At 38.1% G+C, this 21,186-nt stretch overlaps 1 protein-coding gene across 1 annotated transcript in view; it reads right to left on the minus strand.

Moving 5' to 3' along the window:
- LOC117317924 (kalirin-like) overlaps positions 1-21,186 on the minus strand; it is a gene marked incomplete at its 3' end in the record, with an annotated part of 212,002 nt that overhangs the window by 110,891 nt on the left and 79,925 nt on the right. The window contains 5 exon segments of the mRNA XM_033872893.1: positions 14,139-14,265; positions 16,231-16,469; positions 18,310-18,570; positions 18,881-19,015; positions 20,202-20,291. Of these exon segments, the coding sequence (XP_033728784.1) occupies positions 14,139-14,265; positions 16,231-16,469; positions 18,310-18,570; positions 18,881-19,015; positions 20,202-20,291 (852 nt within the window).

Consider the following 21,186-nt stretch of genomic DNA (forward strand, 5'->3'; position numbering starts at 1 on the left):
TATCTGGTAATAAGCCCATGTCTAGTAATAAGCCCATGTCTGGTAATAAGCCCATGCCTGGTAATAAGCCCATGTCTGGTAATAAGCCCATGTCTGGTAATAAGCCCATGTCTAGTAATAACCCCATGTCTGGTAATAAGCCCATGTCTGGTAATAACCCCATGTCTGGTAATAAGCCCATGTCTGGTAATAAGTCCATATCTGGTAATAAGCCCATGTCTAGTAATAACCCCATGTCTGGTAATAAGCCCATGCCTGGTAATAAGCCCATGTCTGGTAATAAGCCCATGTCTGGTAATAAGCCCATGTCTAGTAATAACCCCATGTCTGGTAATAAGCCCATGTCTGGTAATAACCCCATGTCTGGTAATAAGCCCATGTCTAGTAATAACCCCATGTCTGGTAATAACCCCATGTCTGGTAATAAGCCCATGTCTGGTAATAAGCCCATGTCTAGTAATAACCCCATGTCTGGTAATAAGCCCATGTCTAGTAATAACCCCATGTCTGGTAATAAGCCCATGTCTGGTAATAAGTCCATGTCTGGTAATAACCCCATGTCTGGTAATAAGCCCATGTCTGGTAATAAGCCCATGTCTGGTAATAAGCCCATGTCTCGTAATAAGCCCATGTCTCGTAATAACCCCATGTCTCGTAATAACCCCATGTCTGGTAATAACCCCATGTCTCATAATAACCCCATGTCTGGTAATAACCCCATGTCTCGTAATAAGCCCATGTCTGGTAATAACCCCATGTCTCGTAATAACCCCATGTCTCGTAATAACCCCATGTCTGATAATAACCCCATGTCTCGTAATGAGCCCATCCAGAAATCTTGCAATTATATGAAAATACTATCAAATGCTAATCATTGTTTGCAATAAGCCTTCTATGTTGAATCAGAATTGATGTGCTCACACAGGGGCTAATAACAGCACATTCTATAACAACTAACATATGGTCTGTCTTGTATATTTTACCCCTAAATTGGAGGTTAAAGTTATAAATCTATACCACTTGAAAGATAAAAGCCTTCATCGATACATAATGTGTGTGTATTGCACCAATGATTTGTTTTAGGGTTAAGGGTGTATGCTACCTTACATTTGCTTTAGGGTTAAGGGTGTATGCTACCTTACATTTGTTTTAGGGTTAAGGGTGTATGCTACCTTACATTTGTTTTAGGGTTAAAGGTGTATGCTACCTTACATTTGTCTTACAGTTAAAGGTGCATGCTACCTTGCATTTGTTTTAGGGTTAAAGGTGTATGCTACCTTGCATTTGTTTTAGGGTTAAGGGTGTATGCTACCTTGCATTTGTTTTAGGGTTAAAGGTGTATGCTACCTTACATTTGTTTTAGGGTTAAGGGTGTATGCTACCTTACATTTGTTTTAGGGTTAAGGGTGTATGCTACCTTGCATTTGTTTTAGGGTTAAAGGTATATGCTACCTTACATTTGTTTTAGGGTTAAGGGTGTATGCTACCTTGCATTTGTTTTAGGGTTAAAGGTGTATGCTACCTTACATTTGTTTTAGGTTTAAGGGTGTATGCTACCTTACATTAAACTACTGTGCTAGATTCATCTTATTTAATATTACTGTTATTTCCTCATGTGTTCAATGCATCAATTTGAAGTTTTAAAATACTTCCAAGATTTGATCCCATCATTATGTTATTATATCATAAGATGAAAATACTCAGGGGTCAGATTAGACAGGATGTCAAAATTCTCAGGGAACAAATTATGACCGGATATCAAAGGAAATATCAGTGGCCAGATTAGACAAACTGTCTGAATACTCTAGGGTCAGATTAGACAGGGTTTATGAATAGTCAGATCAGATTAGACAGGATGTCAGAATTCCCTTGGAAAAAATTAGACAGGAAATCAAAGGAAATATCAGGGGTCAGATTTAACAAGTTGTCTGAATACTCATGGGTCAGATAAGACAGGGTGTATGAATAGTTAGATCAGATTAGACAAGAGGTCAGAAATCTCAGGGGTCAAATTAGACAGGCTGTCTAAATGCTATAGGGTCATCCATGATAGGATGTAAGGATACCCAGGTGTCAGATTAGACAGGATTTAGGATTACTGAGGGATCAGATTAGACATGTTTTCTGTATGTTACTTACCAATATTTTTTATTAACATTTTTCATGTATTATTACTTGAATTCCTTGGTTATTGAGTACCACTAAAAAATCCCAGCTTATAACGCATACCCTTTCAGATCCTTATGAATACCACAAGCATACCACACATGTGTTTAAACCTAAGCATTAATTCATTGTTCTTGGAATGAAACAGCTAGCCAACATGGACAGGAACATCCCCAGAGAAACAAAGTTCTTGTTATGATGAACAATTCCCCTACTGTTGACTGGTACATTGCCCTGGTCTGTGTAATTACATGTGAATATAACAGCGATTTAGACAACTATCTCTGATACAAACCTACATAAAGCTGTTTCCCGAACTTTTTGAGGGGGTGGGGACAAAGGTGATGTAGAGATATATATGTAGACATGTATATAGAGAAATGTCTGACAGATAGATGTGGCAGAGAATACTTTCTTCAGTGGAACTGATATGGATGATATTTTGATGATGTCAGCAGGGGGTCCAGAACTTCACGCATTCTTAATCCTTTCAACTGGCCTTAAGCATTTTACATAATAAAGTATTTATTTTTGTTGGAATCCTACCAGAACGGGGTAATTTCTCTTCCAGAACCTCATTACAATCTCCCTCACTCACTCAGTCTATAACAACCTCCTTACCATCTCTCCTCAGTCTATATCAACCTCCTTACCATCTCTCCTCAGTCTATACCAACCTCCTTACCATCTCTCCTCAGTCTATAACAACCTCCTTACCATCTCTCCTCAGTCTATATCAACCACCTTACCATCTCTCCTCAGTCTATACCAACCTCCTTACCGTCTCTCCTCAGTCTATATCAACCTCCTTACCGTCTCTCCTCAGTCTATACCAACCTCCTTACCGTCTCTCCACAGTCTATACCAACCTCCTTACCATCTCTCCTCAGTCTATACCAACCTCCTTACCATCTCTCCTCAGTCTATACCAACCTCCTTACCATCTCTCCTCAGTCTATAACAACCTCCTTACCACCTCTCCTCAGTCTATACCAACCTCCTTACTATCTCTCCTCAGTCTATACCAACCTCCTTACCACCTCTCCTCAGTCTATACCAACCTCCTTACCGTCTCTCCTCAGTCTATACCAACCTCCTTACCGTCTCTCCTCAGTCAACCTCCTTACCATCTCTCCTCAGTCTATACCAACCTCCTTACCATCTCTCCTCAGTCTATACCAACACTGGTAACCCTAAAACCTTGAATTTACTCGCGCGAGTTTGAATTTTTCAGTGAAAGTGAGCGTTTTCAACGTGGCGTGAGTATTTTAAGTGTAATTGAGTATTCTCAGTGTGCCGTTTTTAAATTCAGTATGCCGTTTTTAAATTCAGAGTGCCGTGGATCGTTACGCATCAGCGCACTCGACAAGTAGTATAGGATTACCTGTACCGATCGATCGATGAAACGTCCAACACCGCACGCGACCTCGTGTATCGTACGGTAGAAATACGTGTTCTTGCAAACGGGAAATATTACTGGAAGCAACATTTATTGCTCTCGGATTTGGACATTATTCTTTACCCCAGATCAATCGTTATCTATTGTCATTACGCCTGTAATTAATCACAACCCACCTATTCCGTTTACTTGCTCCGAGATCGACTGATATTGTCGTGATATTTGACATACTTGTTTTCGGTAATACGGCGGTGGTGTTGTCAAAAAAATACCCATGTTATGATTTACCCCGTATAATGTGAAGTGTTCATATGAGAAAGTGTATTGAAGCAATAAACCGGTTACGTTGACTACTGTACATCGTATTTTGTTATTTATTTATAATACTTGACCCGGGCGGGATCCATATGTAATCACTGTGTATTAACTGTGTCAATCTTCCTGTTTCAGATATCCATAACGGAGAAGTATCGCCGTTGCTGTATTACCTGTTCAAGAAACCGTCAACACATGTGATGATTGATAAACATGTTTAATGATACAATTAAATTGGTATATCGCCAGTATATTGCATTTTGTTATTTATACTTACCCCGGGACGTATCGGAGATGACGTACAGTAGCAAGTAAAGTATTCAACGTTTATATTAACTGTTTCAATCTTCTTTTTCAGGTATTCCATGACCCAGGTAGAATGACGTTGTTCATCATATTTTCAAGTGGGTTCGAGGATAGAAACCTACATCTCATTTATCAATAAAATAGTCATCAGCAGTATATCTATATGCAGTTATATTCATTAGCTTACCTGGAGCAGATCGACGATCCTATCCATTAACGGGTGTCTTCAGGTAAGATATATCCTATCACGACACACTGCGTTTAACAGCTATTAAAGCAAAACCCTTTCATTTGTTGTATATGTTATCAAACAATATATTTGCTATCAGTAATCCCATGTGTGCACGTTGTTTTGTTTTTTTTTGTAAAAAAAAATGTACAAGGGGTCCGCGCGTTAAAAATGACGAATTCACAACTTTAAAACTAGTTTGATATATTAATTATTTCTTAGACCCTTTTATGTCCGATAAAAATATAGCCTGTCAAATTGTATTGCAGTATTTCAAAGTAAGAGCCTGTAAACTAATTATGTGTCATGACACGAGATCCGTATTAAATAATAAAAAAAAGGTCGATTAATATTTACTGAAATAAATGGTGATAATTCGTGTCGTTTGTAAATGCAGGGACCGTGATACCATACTCCTACATTTGTGTTACCACGAACATAACAATTAAAAATCTTAAGTTCCTGATATCTAACATAAAAAGGCCGCTGATTTTATTTTGTATCCGACCTTATTGAACTGATACCAGTGTGATTAGAACCATCTTCTTGGGATCTAGATAAACTCTACCCTACCGCATTGTTCCGACAGTAAACGACCAATACCTCTCAAAACGGCCCTTTTCAGGGCCGACTTCTTTTCACGAAATGCAAAAAAAAAAAAAAAATGAAAATGAAAATGCACAACTCAAATCTATAGAACTAATATTTCAAAAAGCAAATCGTACGTATTACGTAGTTTCACTCGGGCAACAAACGGTCATTTTTGTACACGTCTTGTTGCAGCAGTACAAGATGGAGAATATAACATTTGGTATTAAATTTACTTTATTTTTTATGTTTCTGATAGCAACAGGATATTTTATATTAGAATAGAAATAAGCAAACTGATGATGTGGGACAAACAGCACGACACTTAATTTGCTAGTTACGTGACTCCGCCTATTGACAGATTTCGTCACCTGTCACCGTCTTCCAATGAACACAAGTAGGCGGAGACGCGGGTTAGTTGACAGGTAGACAGGCGCCAAAGTTATATAAACTAATCCAATTAGACAACACCGCAGGTGGGCGGAGTCACGGATAGATGATCTGTCATGTCAGATGATCACTTGTCTCAATGATTGTTACATTCAATTTTAATGCATTAATTGATCACTTAGAAATTGTATGTATGTATTCATGGTTATGATGAATAATGAGTGTTTGTAAGTATTTTTTTTTCAGGTTTCAGATTTGAAATTCTGTAATTAACATATCCCACGGACAGTGAAGTGATCTCCAAGTCTGGATTCAGTATCAAAATACATCGATATACAATCGTCCGATTGCAATAAAATGTTGCACGATGTTAGATATAAGTACAATTTGTATGTTGCAGAAAAAAACCCACATATTAATGAACGAATTCCTTGGCGTGTAAAAGTAACTGGACACCGATATAGTATTTAATTCTATACAATTTTTCATTAAAAGGACGTCAATTTCATTTGAATAATTTTTGTAAGATGGGTACGACTTCGCCTATTTCTCTCGGTACGAGTCCGCCAAATTTAGGTACGATTCCGCCAATTTAGGGTACGAGCTTCTATGAAACATACATATACATTTACTAGCACCGTGCCAGAAGTGTAATTTTCTTTTTTTATGCATTTTCCACCTTTCATTTAGTGTAAACTTTTATTCTTTCATACAGACAAGACAAAATACAACAAATATCGCTTCAAGACTGAACAGGATATGGACTGTACCTTTACTGAGGAACGATAACGTTTCAGAAAATATATCAAGTACAATGAATATAACTCTTGTTGCATCAATAATTTATTCTATTGCGCGATAGTTTGAAAATATGGACGATGTATACCATTTCACTGCCTAAATCTTCTGCTGGATTTTATATACAAAATGAACAAATGTACTTTTTATCTATTGTGATTGTTACCATGCCGCTAACGATTGCTCTTTCTCAATGTTAATAAAATGAAAATATAAATTTTCAAATCAATCATATAGCAATTAAAAAAAAAAAGATAAAAACTTTCCGTGAATACAGCATCCAGATGTGAAAAAATTAGAGGATATTGTTTACACTGACTCTATCTTTGTCTATATGTTCAATAATTAAAAGCTATTGACGCTATTAGTTGTATCTAATAATTAAGAAATGATTAACGATGATTCGTGTATTGTTGCAAGATATACAACAAGGACGAAGATATTTTGCAATTAAATTAATAACTCTGCAGAGGATATTTTGCAATTAAACTAACAACTCTGCTTATAACATTAATGTATTACAATGGCCTTACAGACATACGGGCGTGATATTCTGCAAAGGTAAGTGTGTTTACTCGTGTAACATACAGGTTACGGTATAGGGTACAGGTGACAGCTCCAGCGTCTGACCGGGTCCACCCAGCCAAACTCGGTCAGTCGTCACTGATGTGTGTTTGTGTCCGTGTTTCTGGTAACATATAGGTTATGGTACATGCATTTTACAGGTCTTCTAGAAGAACTCGCGCAGTGGGAAGTTCGGTTAGGGGATACACTTCACTGTTTAAAATGATAATCTCAAAGAAAACAGTAACCACATGTGTCCATGTAATTAACAATGGGTGACTGGACAGGTGTGAAAGAAGACTGGCACTTTCGGAGTGAAACGGAGAAAAGTAACTCTTAATGATGATAATTGCTGTATATCTAAGGAAATCCAAAGGAAGAACGCTGTTATTTTTTTTATATAGTTTGTATTGTTATCGTATTTTCTTTCTCTGTATACCACTTTTGGTAAAGGTGTTGAGATGAGATGAATCGGGATAAGTACAAACTCACACATATGTTATCCCCATATAAAAGTGCTACCGAAACCAGGGACATATAATTTTCTATTATAACAGGCCATATATCACATGTAACATCTTACTATTTTGTTTATTATAACGAGCCGTATACAACATGTAACATCTTACTAATTTTCTTTTATAACGGGCCAAATTCAACGTGTATCCTCTTGCTAATTTTCTATGATTACGGGTCATTAACATTAAAAATTGAATAATTTTCTATTTCAACGGGTCGTTGTAACACTTGTTCATGAAAAATTAGTAATCCCAGACAGGATTCATAGAGTAAATTTTCAACATCGTGGTTATGTGAATGAGCCAAATTTGGTTAATTATTCTATAGGCAAACCTTTGAGATACGAATTTGTTTTGCTTGTAGGAAAAACGAAACTCACTGAATTCCAAAAATATATCTTCGGAACTTTTATGAAGTGCATGGAAACCTAACGTGTGAACTCACAAGTAATTATCGGCATGTGCCGATTAGAACCTGAACGCCAGAAATCACAGACACCTGTGGTGCAGTGACAGGTGTTATAAGCTTGTGGACCGTAATTTCTCACCTGGTAATTGTTTAGCGGTATACTAACCAACCCAAACTTGAGGATTCGTAATTCTCCGAACATGCTGGTATATTTTTTCTAATTCCTGTTTTAAAAGACATGACTTGCGACACACGAATGGAAAGTAAAACACAAGGATCTCAATCACTTCACGATAATTACACAATTACTAAAAGAAAAGAAAGATAAATAAATGAAAAAAAAAACGAAATAAAAGAAAAAAATACACTTTACCCATTGCGAGTTTAATAATTTTAGTATTAATTATGATTAGTCACGATGAACTAAATTGTATGTTTTTTATCACATAAAAAAACGGAACTAAAATTATGGTTTTAATAAGTCTCTGTGATATGTACCTGTAAGTATCGACCAATACTATTATAATTGTTGCTAAGCACTTTTATATAATTTCACTTTCAACGATCGTATATAAATTATATCTTTCTCAAGCATTTAATCGTCGGTAATCCCTGGGACCATGACATGTAACATAAGGGATAAGATCTGTATGATTATAAGCAAGTTGTAGGCTCAAACACTGGTTTTCATACGGAAGAGATACTAGTCTATTGTAGATCATGATGAATCTATATAAAATATAACTTTCTGAATTAAGTGACCTTCATGACTAAAAGCGGGTTTTGCATAGATTATAATGCATAAGTTTACAGTATGTGTGTATCGTCTCACAAACCAGAATATCCAGAACTGTTGTATTTTAAAATGACACATTATTTTATTTAAATAGCTCAAATTGATATTGTTGGATTCCAACTTCTTGTCAGCAATATTCAACAAATTCATCAACCCTAAACCTCGTATCCAGATCATATGTGAAAAGAGAATAAATGAAGTTGAATTTGAATCTTCAGACTGGTCTGTGTTGCTACTGTCCACACTGTCGTCTATACTGCAGGCCACCATTTCAGTTACTCCGTTAAACCTGTGCATCAATCAATCAAACAAAGACCGATGGTCTATTATAATCTGAAATTCTAAAATCTGAAAGCAGCGCACACGATGTTTTGTCAGTGAACATATTAAATAAAACAGTCAATTGGTCATATATCTATAAGCCTGATCGTCAGAAGAATTGATCTCGTAGCATTACAGCAGTGCTGCTACTGAAACATGTGCACAACATGTGTGTAGGCTACCTCACGAAAAGTGGGTCGACACACCAAAAGTTAACTGACCCCGTCAGGCACAAGCTTTTCACCGAAGACCTCATCCCCGGGGCATTAATTAGAATATAATTAGCGGCAGTATACCGAACTCAGTGAATTTCGTAAATACCTGTTTACCTGGGAAGTGTCCAGTTGACCTGCTGACCTAGCGGTGTCCTGGGGCGTTGATTAATTAGTCGTTGTCATGCCTGACTTGCCTATGATTTGTGCATTGGCCAGTTTACCTGGGTATCTCACCTGTGCACAATATTATCGGTTTCATGAATAAAACAGATCACATGACACTTCAGTCTCTCTGTACAGACATTATGCAGACGAATCTGTATTGGTTTACTTGAGTAATTAATAGCTGTGGATATCGATATTATAAAAACATGTCAAAGTTATTATCAAAATACATGTCACCAAAGTTAAGTTCTTTATTACTTTAAGCCTTTCGGCTCATCCGTAGACATGTGAATATACATAATATAACAAAAGCATTGATTACTTTCGCACCACACCCACACCGACAAAAGACCTGTCCAAGTACCGGGCAGTCTTCATCCAGGCCGGAGAGAATGATGTAATGGACAGTACATCGGCTGAAATCAAAACAACCACCATTCGAATCTATGACGTTTTGATTGCCCAGAGAGTTAACCAAGTATGTTTCCACGTCATGATCGCACCTACAACAAACGGGTTATCACTCATTAACTGAGTTTTGAAGAAAATGCACCACGATATGATCTGGGTGCACGGACCAAACTTGCTTCCACAGACTCTGTTCAGCGCAAGGATGGCACACACCTGACTCTATAAGATGGAATTTGCCTTCTCCAACAGCGGATACTGCAGTAACAATGGAAGGAAGATAGAAGTCAGTCGCTTTGATTCGTCTATAGCTACACTATAATGACGGCCCTTTTCAGGACCACCAAAAACACTCGAAAAACATCCAGCACTCGAATTTATGCAATAAAAACAACTATTATATATTTATTGCAAATGTTTATATATATAAAAACAATATCTCAATTACCGAGTCGGTATCTATAATTTGGATAATTACGTCCACACATTACAGTTTCTGTAATGGCCGCCTTCCATAACATGATGAGCAGGGATTCGAAATTCTATCAATACTCAAGGTTCATATTTGAAATTTCTTAAAACGTATGAGTTTTCTTCTGCTTGGGGATATAATGAAATATATGAGATATGTTCAGTGGCAAATGTTGTTGGGAACGTGAATTTTGGCGACTCTGAAAATTGACATAAATTCCACACATAGTTTCTGTAATGGCCGCCTTCCATAACATGATGCGCGGGGGTTCGAAATTCTATCAATACTCGAGGTTCATATTTGAAATATGTTTAAACGTCTGAATTTTCTTCTGCTTGAGAGTATAATGAAAATCAAGTATGTAACTGTTCTATTTGTACTTATATTTGGGAAGGTTATTTCAACACTGAAGCTCGTACTTTGGAACGACTTCCTAAAAACAGGTTGTTGTGTCAAATTCGAATAATTCAAAGTTGTGATAAACGTTGTCCCGAATCCCTTTTGCCAACACCAAATCTTGATATTCTATATAAAAAGTGTTGCGTTGACAATTAAATACAAGTCCCCATGGGGTTTACACAGGTCGACAAAGAGACACGACCGCCCATCTTACAAATTCCATGGTACGATTAAATACATTGGATACAAAATATCCGGGTTAGTAGTTGGACACTTATTTCTTTGTATATATATTGTTTGATAACATATACAACAAATGGAAGGGTTTTGCTTTAATAGCTGTTAAACGCAGTGTGTCGTGATAGGATATATCTTACCTGAAGACACCCGTTAATGGATAGGATCGTCGATCTGCTCCAGGTAAGCTAATGAATATAACTGCATATAGATATACTGCTGATAACTATTTTATTGATTAATGAGATGTACGTTTCTATTCTTGAACCCACTTGAAAATATGATGAACAACGTCATTCTACCTGGGTCATGGAATACCTGAAAAAGAAGATTGAAACAGTTAATATAAACGTTGAATACTTTACTTGCTACTGTACGTCATCTCCGATACGTCCCGGGTAAGTATAAATAACAAAATGCAATATACTGGCGATATAACAATTTAATTGTATCATTAAACATGTTTATCAATCATCACATGTGTTGACGGTTTCTTGAACACGTAACAGCAACGGCGATACTTCTCAGTTATGGATATCTGAAACAGGAAGATTGACACAGTTAATACACAGTGATTACATATGGATCCCGCCCGGGTCAAGTATTATAAATAAATAACAAAATACGATGTACAGTAGTCAAACGTAACCGGTTTATTGCTTCAATACACTTTCTCATATGAAAACTTCACATTATACGGGGTAAATCATAACATGGGTATTTTTTTGACAACACCACCGCCGTATTACCGAAAACAAGTACATCAAATATCACGACAATATCAGTCGATCTCGGAGCAAGTAAACGGAATAGGTGGGTTGTGATTAATTACAGGCGTAATGACAATAGATAACGATTGATCTGGGGTAAAGAATAATGTCCAAATCCGAGAGCAATAAATGTTGCTTCCAGTAATATTTCCCGTTTGCAAGAACACGTATTTCTACCGTACGATACACGAGGTCGCGCGCGGTGTTGGACGTTTCATCGATCGATCGGTACAGGTAATCCTATACTACTTGTCGAGTGCGCTGATGCGTAACGATCCACGGCACTCTGAATTTAAAAACGGCATACTGAATTTAAAAACGGCACACTGAGAATACTCAATTACACTTAAAATACTCATGCCACGTTGAAAACGCTCACTTTCACTGAAAAATTCAAACTCGCGCGAGTAAATTCAAGGTTTTAGGGTTACCAGTGCAACCTCCTTACCATCTCTCCTCAGTCTATACCAACCTCCTTACCGTCTCTCCTCAGTCTATACCAACCTCCTTACCGTCTCTCCTCAGTCTATACCAACCTCCTTACCGTCTCTCCTCAGTCTATACCAACCTCCTTACCGTCTCTCCTCAGTCTATAACAACCTCCTTACCGTCTCTCCTCAGTCTATACCAACCTCCTTACCGTCTCTCCTCAGTCTATACCAACCTCCTTACCGTCTCTCCTCAGTCTATACCAACCTCCTTACCATCTCTCCTCAGTCTATACCAACCTCCTTACCATCTCTCCTCAGTCTATACCAACCTCCTTACCATCTCCCTCACTCACTCAGTCTATACCAACCTCCTTACCATCTCTCCTCAGTCTATACCAACTTCCTTACCATCTCTCCTCAGTCTATACCAACCTCTTTACCATCTCTCCTCAGTCTATAACAACCTCCTTACCGTCTCTCCTCAGTCTATACCAACCTCCTTACCGTCTCTCCTCAGTCTATACCAACCTCTTTACCATCTCTCCTCAGTCTATAACAACCTCCTTACCATCTCTCCTCAGTCTATACCAACCTCCTTACCATCTCTCCTCAGTCTATACCAACCTCCTTACCGTCTCTCCTCAGTCTATACCAACCTCTTTACCATCTCTCCTCAGTCTATACCAACCTCCTTACCGTCTCTCCTCAGTCTATAACAACCTCCTTACCGTCTCTCCTCAGTCTATACCAACCTCCTTACCATCTCTCCTCAGTCTATAACAACCTCCTTACCATCTCTCCTCAGTCTATACCAACCTCCTTACCGTCTCTCCTCAGTCCATACCAACCTCCTTACCATCTCTCCTCAGTCTATACCAACCTCCTTACCATCTCCCTCACTCACTCAGTCTATACCAACCTCCTTACCATCTCCCTCACTCACTCAGTCTATACCAACCTCCTTACCGTCTCTCCTCAGTCCATACCAACCTCCTTACCATCTCTCCTCAGTCTATACCAACCTCCTTACCATCTCCCTCACTCACTCAGTCTATACCAACCTCCTTACCATCTCTCCTCAGTCTAACCAACCCCTACCTTTAAATTCCTTTAAAGTCACAAGTTCATTATCACTAGCAAAAAAGACAATTAAGCCTGAAAAAAATGATCCCATTGTGTGTGTCTCTCTCTCTTCGGTGGAGAGGTTACTTGGTAGAGAGAGAGGTTTTCTTTGAATCACCAAAGTCTGCGTTGAACTTCACTGTACATGGGTATATAGACCAGCTGATACAAACTGCCCCAATACTGAGCCCAGGTTAGTAAAGTGATATATCCCTCCCTTCTTGCCTTAGTGATTGTCACACTGACAGACAAAAACATGTATTTAACAAGGCTTGGCCTTTTTAACCATGTAGGGACACAGAGTGATTCCTAACACTGTTAGATCCTTATCACTAGTGTAACCAACTGGGGTAAGGCACATTTGGTGTCCTCCAGATGGAGATCTTTTTAAACTTTGATCTTTATGCAGTGTCACACACTAATAGGTTGACAAGTGCAAAATATCTAACTCTGCAGCCAGCAGGCTTCACTCATATTCCTCTTGTTAATCTTGACACTGGGATAAGGTAGGATTATATCAATAAAACATGTCTATGACCTAGATGACGCCCTCACTACTCAAGTATAGATATATAAATAAAACATGTCTCTGACCTTGATGACGCCCTCACTACTGTTGACCAAGTATAGATATATAAATAAAATATGTCTCTGACCTAGATGACGCCCTCACTACTCAAGTATAGATATATAAATAAAACATGTTTATGACCTTGATGACGCCCTCACTACTGTTGACCAAGTATAGATATATAAATAAAATATTTCTATGACCTTGATGATGCCCTCACTACTCAAGTATAGATATATAAATAAAACATGTCCATGCATGACCTTGATGACGCCCTCACTACTCAAGTATATACATATAAATAAAATATGTCTATGACCTTGATGACGCCCTCACTACTCAAGTATAGATATATAAATAAAACATGTCTCTGACCTTGATGACGCCCTCACTACTCAAGTACAGATATATAAATAAAACATGTCTATGACCTTGATGACACCCTCACTACTCAAGTACAGATATATAAATAAAACATGTCTCTGACCTTGATGATGCCCTCACTACTGTTGGCAAAGTATATACATATAAATAAAACATGTATCTGACCTTGATGACGCCCCCGCTGCTGCTGCTGTCGGTGGTTCCTGTGGTAGCGGTGGAATTCATAGAAGTCAGCGATTCTCGTCGCTCCATTGGAAGGTCCTCCAGAGAACCAATATCACTGTCATACTCTCTGAAAGACGGAACAAATACTTAGAAACTTTGAGGCGTTGTTTTGTTTACTTCATACAATATATGGAGGATATTTAATGGTTCCCATTTAATATCACATATATTTCTTGAGTATGACAGAATATCAATATTTTCACATGTGTAAAACATGAGTGAAAAATATTGAAATATTCTGTCATACAGGTGTCACCATACCACACAGATGTCACCATACAACACAGGTGTCACCAAACCACACAGGTGTCATCGTACCACACAGGTGTCACCATACCACACAAATGTCACCATACCACACAAGTGTCACTATACCACACAGGTGTCACCATACCACACAGGTATCACCTTACCACACAGATGTCACCATACAACACAGGTGTCACCATACCACACAGGTGTCACCATACCACACAGGTGTCACCATACCACACAGGTGTCATCGTACCACACAGGTGTCACCGTAACACACAGGTGTCACCATACCACACAGGTGTCACCATACCACAAAGGTGTCACCGTACAAACAGGTGTCACCATACCAAACAAGTGTCACCATACCACACAGGTGTCATACCACACAGGTGCCATCGTACCACACAGGTGCCATCGTACCACACAGGTGTCACCATACCACACAGGTGTCACCGTACCACACAGGTGTCACCATACCACACAGGTGTCACCATACCACACAGGTGTCACCATACCACACAGGTGTTACCATACCACACAGGTGTCACCATACCACACAGGTGTCATCGTACCACACAGGTGTCACCATACCACACAGGTATCACCATACCACACAGGTGTCACCGTACACACAGGTGTCACCGTACCACACAGGTGTCACCATACCACACAGGTGTCACCGTACCACACAGGTGTCACCTTACCACACAGGTGTCACCATACCACACAGGTGTCATCGTACCACACAAGTGTCACCATACCACACAGGTGTCACCATACCACACAGGTATCACCATACCACACAGGTGTCACCGTACTACACAGGTGTCACCATACCACACAGGTGTCACTATACCACACAGGTGTTACCATACCACACAGGTGTTACCATACCACACAGGTGTCACCATACCACACAGGTGTCACTATACCACACAGGTGTCATCATAACACACAGGTGTCACCGTACCACACAGGTGTCACCATACCAAACAGGTGTCACCGTACCAAACAGGTGTCACCGTACCACACAGGTGTCACCATACCACACAGGTGTCACCGTACACACAGGTGTCACTATACCAAACAGGTGTCACCATGTCACACAGGTGTCACCGTACCACACAGGTGTCACCTTACAACACAAATGTCACTGTACCACACAGGTGTCACCATACCACACAGGTGTCACCATACCACACAGGTGTCACCATACCACACAGGTGTCACCATACCACACAGGTGTCACCATACCGCACAGATGTCACCATACCACACAGGTGTCACCGTACACACAGGTGTCACTGTACCACACAGGTGTCACTATACCAAACAGGTGTCACCGTACCACACAGGTGTCATCATACCACACAGGTGTCACCATACCACACAGATGTCACTGTACCACACAGGTGTCACCGTACCACACTGCTGTCACCTTACCACACAGGTGTCACCGTACTACACAGGTGTCATCATATTTGGTGTATATCTTCATGTCAATAATATTTACATTTTTCTAAAGAAAACAAAACTCACTCATTTATCGAAAATTTTTGACTCATTGTTGGTCAAGAATACATAAATTCTGTCAGGTTTCGCCATTTTGTTGTGCCATTTCTAAAATGTATTTGTCCATAACATGCTATCACAATTGATTTTTGACTGGAGGAGCCAATGAAATCGCACCAAGGTATATAACATGCAAAACTATTACACAGGTGAATGTACTAGATAACAGGCTGATTATGTGACATATAGTGTGTTCGATACTGACCTCTTGTAGACTCCAAGGACAGGCTCCTTGGTGGGATGGAACACCTTGGGTGCCGGTTTAAACTTGTACAACATACGGTCCTGCATGAGTTCACGCAGTTTCTTTACCCACGTCTGTTTCACATCCAGATTGGAGCACTTTAGTATGATCCGGTAATCCGAGATCGGAGCCCGACCCGTCCACAGAGCGAACTTTGTCTCGTCCCCTTCTATGTGCTCCGTAATATTTATATCCGAAATCTGAGAAAAAATTGAAACAAAAAGGTGTCAAGTGTTCAGAACTGCTTGGCAAAGAAGAATCAGACTCTGAAAGGCTTAGCCATACCACGGGAATTTAATACTGATCTGATTTTGGTGCCACTGATTTGGATTTTTTTTTTTTTTTTTTTCTTCTAATTTCATTTTAAAAACTTTATCATTGCTACATTGTTCTCTAGCAATTTTTCTAGTGTCAATGCAACAAAAAATCACTGAGTGATATTTTTAACATCATCAACATTCATGCTAATTTTGGTTTTATTCTGCAAGATAGTGCCTGAGAAAATGTACCAATATATGACTGTCAAATTTTATTGATAAACAGAATTAAAATAACTCTAGCCACTTAAGAAAAGTCTTCACTTTTTTGTAAAACATTCTGTGTTATTTTGATAAGGTATGAGGAATAGAACCAACACCATGGTTAATACTTGGGTGAATATAGATCTCCTAAAGTCTTCAGCCGGATACCCGGAGGTATGTAGGGAAGCTGGGTCATAGTGATTAATATTAAATCAATTGGAGAAACTATACTTGGAAGCTAGCTGTTGTTGTTGTTGTTAACCCTGTTATGTTAATTTGTTTTTTTTTTTTTCCTTTTTATCATTCTAAATCAACAAAAGAACAATCTTCATAAAATATCTTTTAAATTTTTTTTCTGCTTATGACTACCAATCTACCTATTCTATTTTTCCTTTTTTTCTTTCTTTTACGTTTATGATTTCATCCTCTGTTACCTACCATTAATTTTCCTTCCATTATTCTGTCTGTTGTGATTTTTCGTTTGTATGTTTGCAGTCTTCCATTAGTATAAACATGCACATATATTTCACAACACACCATGAGTTTAAATATACATGTATTTTCATACCTACCATCAGTTTAAACTTGTACGTGTATTTCATACCTACCATTAGTTTAAACTTGTACCTGTATTTTCATACCTACCATCAGTTTAAACTTGTACATGTATTTCCTATCTACCATTAGTTTAAACTTGTACCTGTATTTTCATACCTACCATCAGTTTAAACATACCTGTATTTCCTATCTACCATTAGTTTAAACTTGTACATGTATTTTCATACCTACAATCAGTTTAAACTTGTACCTGTATTTTCATACCTATTATCAGTTTAAACTTGTACATGTATTTTCATACCTACAATCAGTTTAAACATACCTGTATTTTCATACCTACAATCAGTTTAAACTTGTACCTGTATTTTCATACCTACCATCAGTTTAAACTTGTACCTGTATTTTCATACCTACCATCAGTTTAAACTTGTACCTGTATTTTCATACCTACAATCAGTTTAAACTTGTACCTGTATTTTCATACCTACCATTAGTTTAAACTTGTACCTGTATTTTCATACCTACAATCAGTTTAAACTTGTACCTGTATTTTCATACCTACCATCAGTTTAAACTTGTACCTGTATTTCCTATCTACCATTAGTTTAAACTTGTACATGTATTTTCATACCTACCATCAGTTTAAACTTGTACCTGTATTTTCATACCTACCATCAGTTTAAACTTGTACCTGTATTTTCATACCTACAATCAGTTTAAACATACATGTATTTTCATACCTACCATTAGTTTAAACTTGTACCTGTATTTTCATACCTATTATCAGTTTAAACTTGTACATGTATTTCATACCTACCATTAGTTTAAACTTGTACCTGTATTTTCATACCTACAATCAGTTTAAACATACATGTATTTTCATACCTACCATCAGTTTAAACTTGTACCTGTATTTTCATACCTACAATCAGTTTAAACATACATGTATTTTCATACCTACCATCAGTTTAAACTTGTACATGTATTTGGCCTTCCCGTTGCTGTCCTTGACCTCTTTGGCGAAAATGAGGCACGCGTCGAACAGGAAGATATGTCGGTCCCGGCCCTTTTTGATGAGTTGTTTTGGTTCCCACACCATGAAGTTATCCTGGAGGACCACTTCCCCCAGGGCCTCTAAACTATCCTCCATCCCCTCCAACAAGGACAGGTGCATGGCGTCGTTAGCCTTCTTAGGTACACACGCCATTACCTCCAGACCATCCTGTGTGCCAAGGTCAACAAAGGTCAGGTCAACAAAGGTCATACTTCAACATGACAATAAGAAAACCGAGAGTTCAATTTTTTTCAAAAGTAGCTCTTCAGATATTTAAAATGTTATTTCCTTTCTTTCATTCCTGATTTCCCTAATTCCTCTTGTTTATTCCTCTTTTAATACCCAATAATTTCATTTCCCCTATTCTACTCTAGATTTCTATGGTGTTGCCTGGATTCCCCTCATTTGGCCTCTTTTTACTTATAATACCCCGGTGATGGTTTCTGACCCTGTATTTCCCCCCTTTGGGCCCCCTTACCTTGATTTCCCCTGTGTGGGCCTCACAGCATGACAAAAGGTCCTTAAGCAGAAGTTGGTATTTCGTGATCCTCTGGACTGGTTTGATGAGGTAAGATGCCAATGGTTCATTTAATTTGTGTTTCTGCTGACATTCCTGCAAAAATTAAGGGAAAAATATTCAAATTCTTTAATTTTCTATCTTTTTTAACCAGCATTATCCTTGCACTTTGCCTAAGTACATGGTACTTTATACCATCCCTGTAGTACATGTGAGAGTTACTTCCCTTAAGGACATATGGTACCTTATATTACATGTGAGAGTTACTTCCCTTAAGGACATATGGTACCTTATATTACATGTGAGAGTTACTTCCCTTAAGGACATATGGTACCTTATATTACATGTGAGAGTTACTTTCCTTAAGGACATATGGTATCTTATATTACATGTGAGAGTTACTTTCCCTTAAGGACATATGGTACCTTATATTACATGTGAGAGTTACTTCCCTTAAGGACATATGGTACCTTATATTGCATGTGAGAGTTACTTCCCTTAAGGACATATGGTACCTTATATTACATGTGAGAGTTACTTCCCTTAAGGACATATGGTACATTATATTACATGTGAGAGTTACTTCCCTTAAGGACATATGGTACCTTATATTACATGTGAGAGTTACTTCCCTTAAGGACATATGGTACCTTATATTACATGTGATAGTTACTTCTCTTAATGACATATGGTACCTTATATTACATGTGAGAGTTACTTCCCTTAAGGACATATGGTACCTTATATACCATTCCTTTAGTACATGTGAGAGTTACCTCCCATAAGGATGTACAATATGCTATATACATCATACCATTAATTTCATTTCTCTTTTATAGGATATATGGTACCATTCCTTCAGTACATGTAAAAGTTACCTCCCTTAAGAATATATGGAAGCTTAGCTTATCACAATTGTAAGTTTTTTGAGTTACATGTCTTTGAATAATAACCTAGAATTTGACAAAATACAGTTATCTCCTGAATAATTTGACCATTATATCTTTAAGATTTGTGCTGGAGTTACCTCCCTTAAGGATAATACCACCCTTAATGCTACCTGGTGCATATCACTTAACAAAATATTCTGGTAATTTGTGATAATTATCTCCCTTGGAATACATAACTTCTACTTTTATTATATCAACTATTCGAACAAGATTATCTAGCAATTATCTCCCTTAGATATTTGTGTTATGTTTCACATCAAACCTAAAATTGAAGTATAAATATTTCATCTGTCACCAAACATCCCATCCACTTCAGGAAAAAAGACACTTACCTCAAAAAATGTGCCAGCGTGTTCGACCAAGAGCTGGTTGGAATCCGGCTTATTCTTACAATATGTCACATATATTGAAAATTTAGCCGCCTGAAAATACAACAAATTCATCATCTCTATTTTTCAAATAAAAGGTTCAGTTTTGCTGCTCAGGGTGACAATTTTATGACATCATAATAGTAACAAAAGTCATGGCATTTACAGTCTGACGAATGCCAATTCTGCCTGGAAGATTGATACAGGGTAAGAGAGTTGCCACACGAAAATGAGTTCATCCTACCGCTAGTAATTCTGTTAAGTGAGTACATCCTACAGCGAGTAAATTCTGTTAAGTGAGTACATCCTACAGCGAGTAAATTCTGTTAAGTGAGTACATCCTACCGCTAGTAAATTCTGTTAAGTGAGTACTACAGCGAGTAAATTCTGTTAAGTGAGTACATCCTACAGCGAGTAAATTCTGTTAAGTGAGTACTACAGCGAGTAAATTCTGTTAAGTGAGTACATCCTACAGCGAGTAAATTCTGTTAAGTGAGTACATCCTACAGCTAGTAAATTCTGTTAAGTGAGTACATCCTACAGCTAGTAAATTCTGTTAAGTGAGTACATCCTACAGCGAGTAAATTCTGTTAAGTGAGTACATCCTACGGCAAGTAAATTCTGTTAAGTGAGTACATCCTACGGCGAGTAAATTCTGTTAAGTGAGTACTACAGCGAGTAAATTCTGTTAAGTGAGTACATCCTACGGCAAGTAAATTCTGTTAAGTGAGTACATCCTACAGCGAGTAAATTCTGTTAAGTGAGTACATCCTACGGCTAGTAAATTCTGTCAAATGGGTACATCCTACGGCTAGTAAATTCTGTTAAGTGGGTACATCCTACAGCGAGTAAATTCTGTTAAGTGAGTACATCCTACGGCAAGTAAATTCTGTTAAGTGAGTACATCCTACCGCTAGTAAATTCTGTTAAGTGAGTACATCCTACCGCT

This window comes from Pecten maximus, chromosome 19 (assembly GCF_902652985.1).
Source record: "Pecten maximus chromosome 19, xPecMax1.1, whole genome shotgun sequence".
NCBI classification, from domain to species: Eukaryota; Metazoa; Mollusca; class Bivalvia; order Pectinida; family Pectinidae; genus Pecten; species Pecten maximus.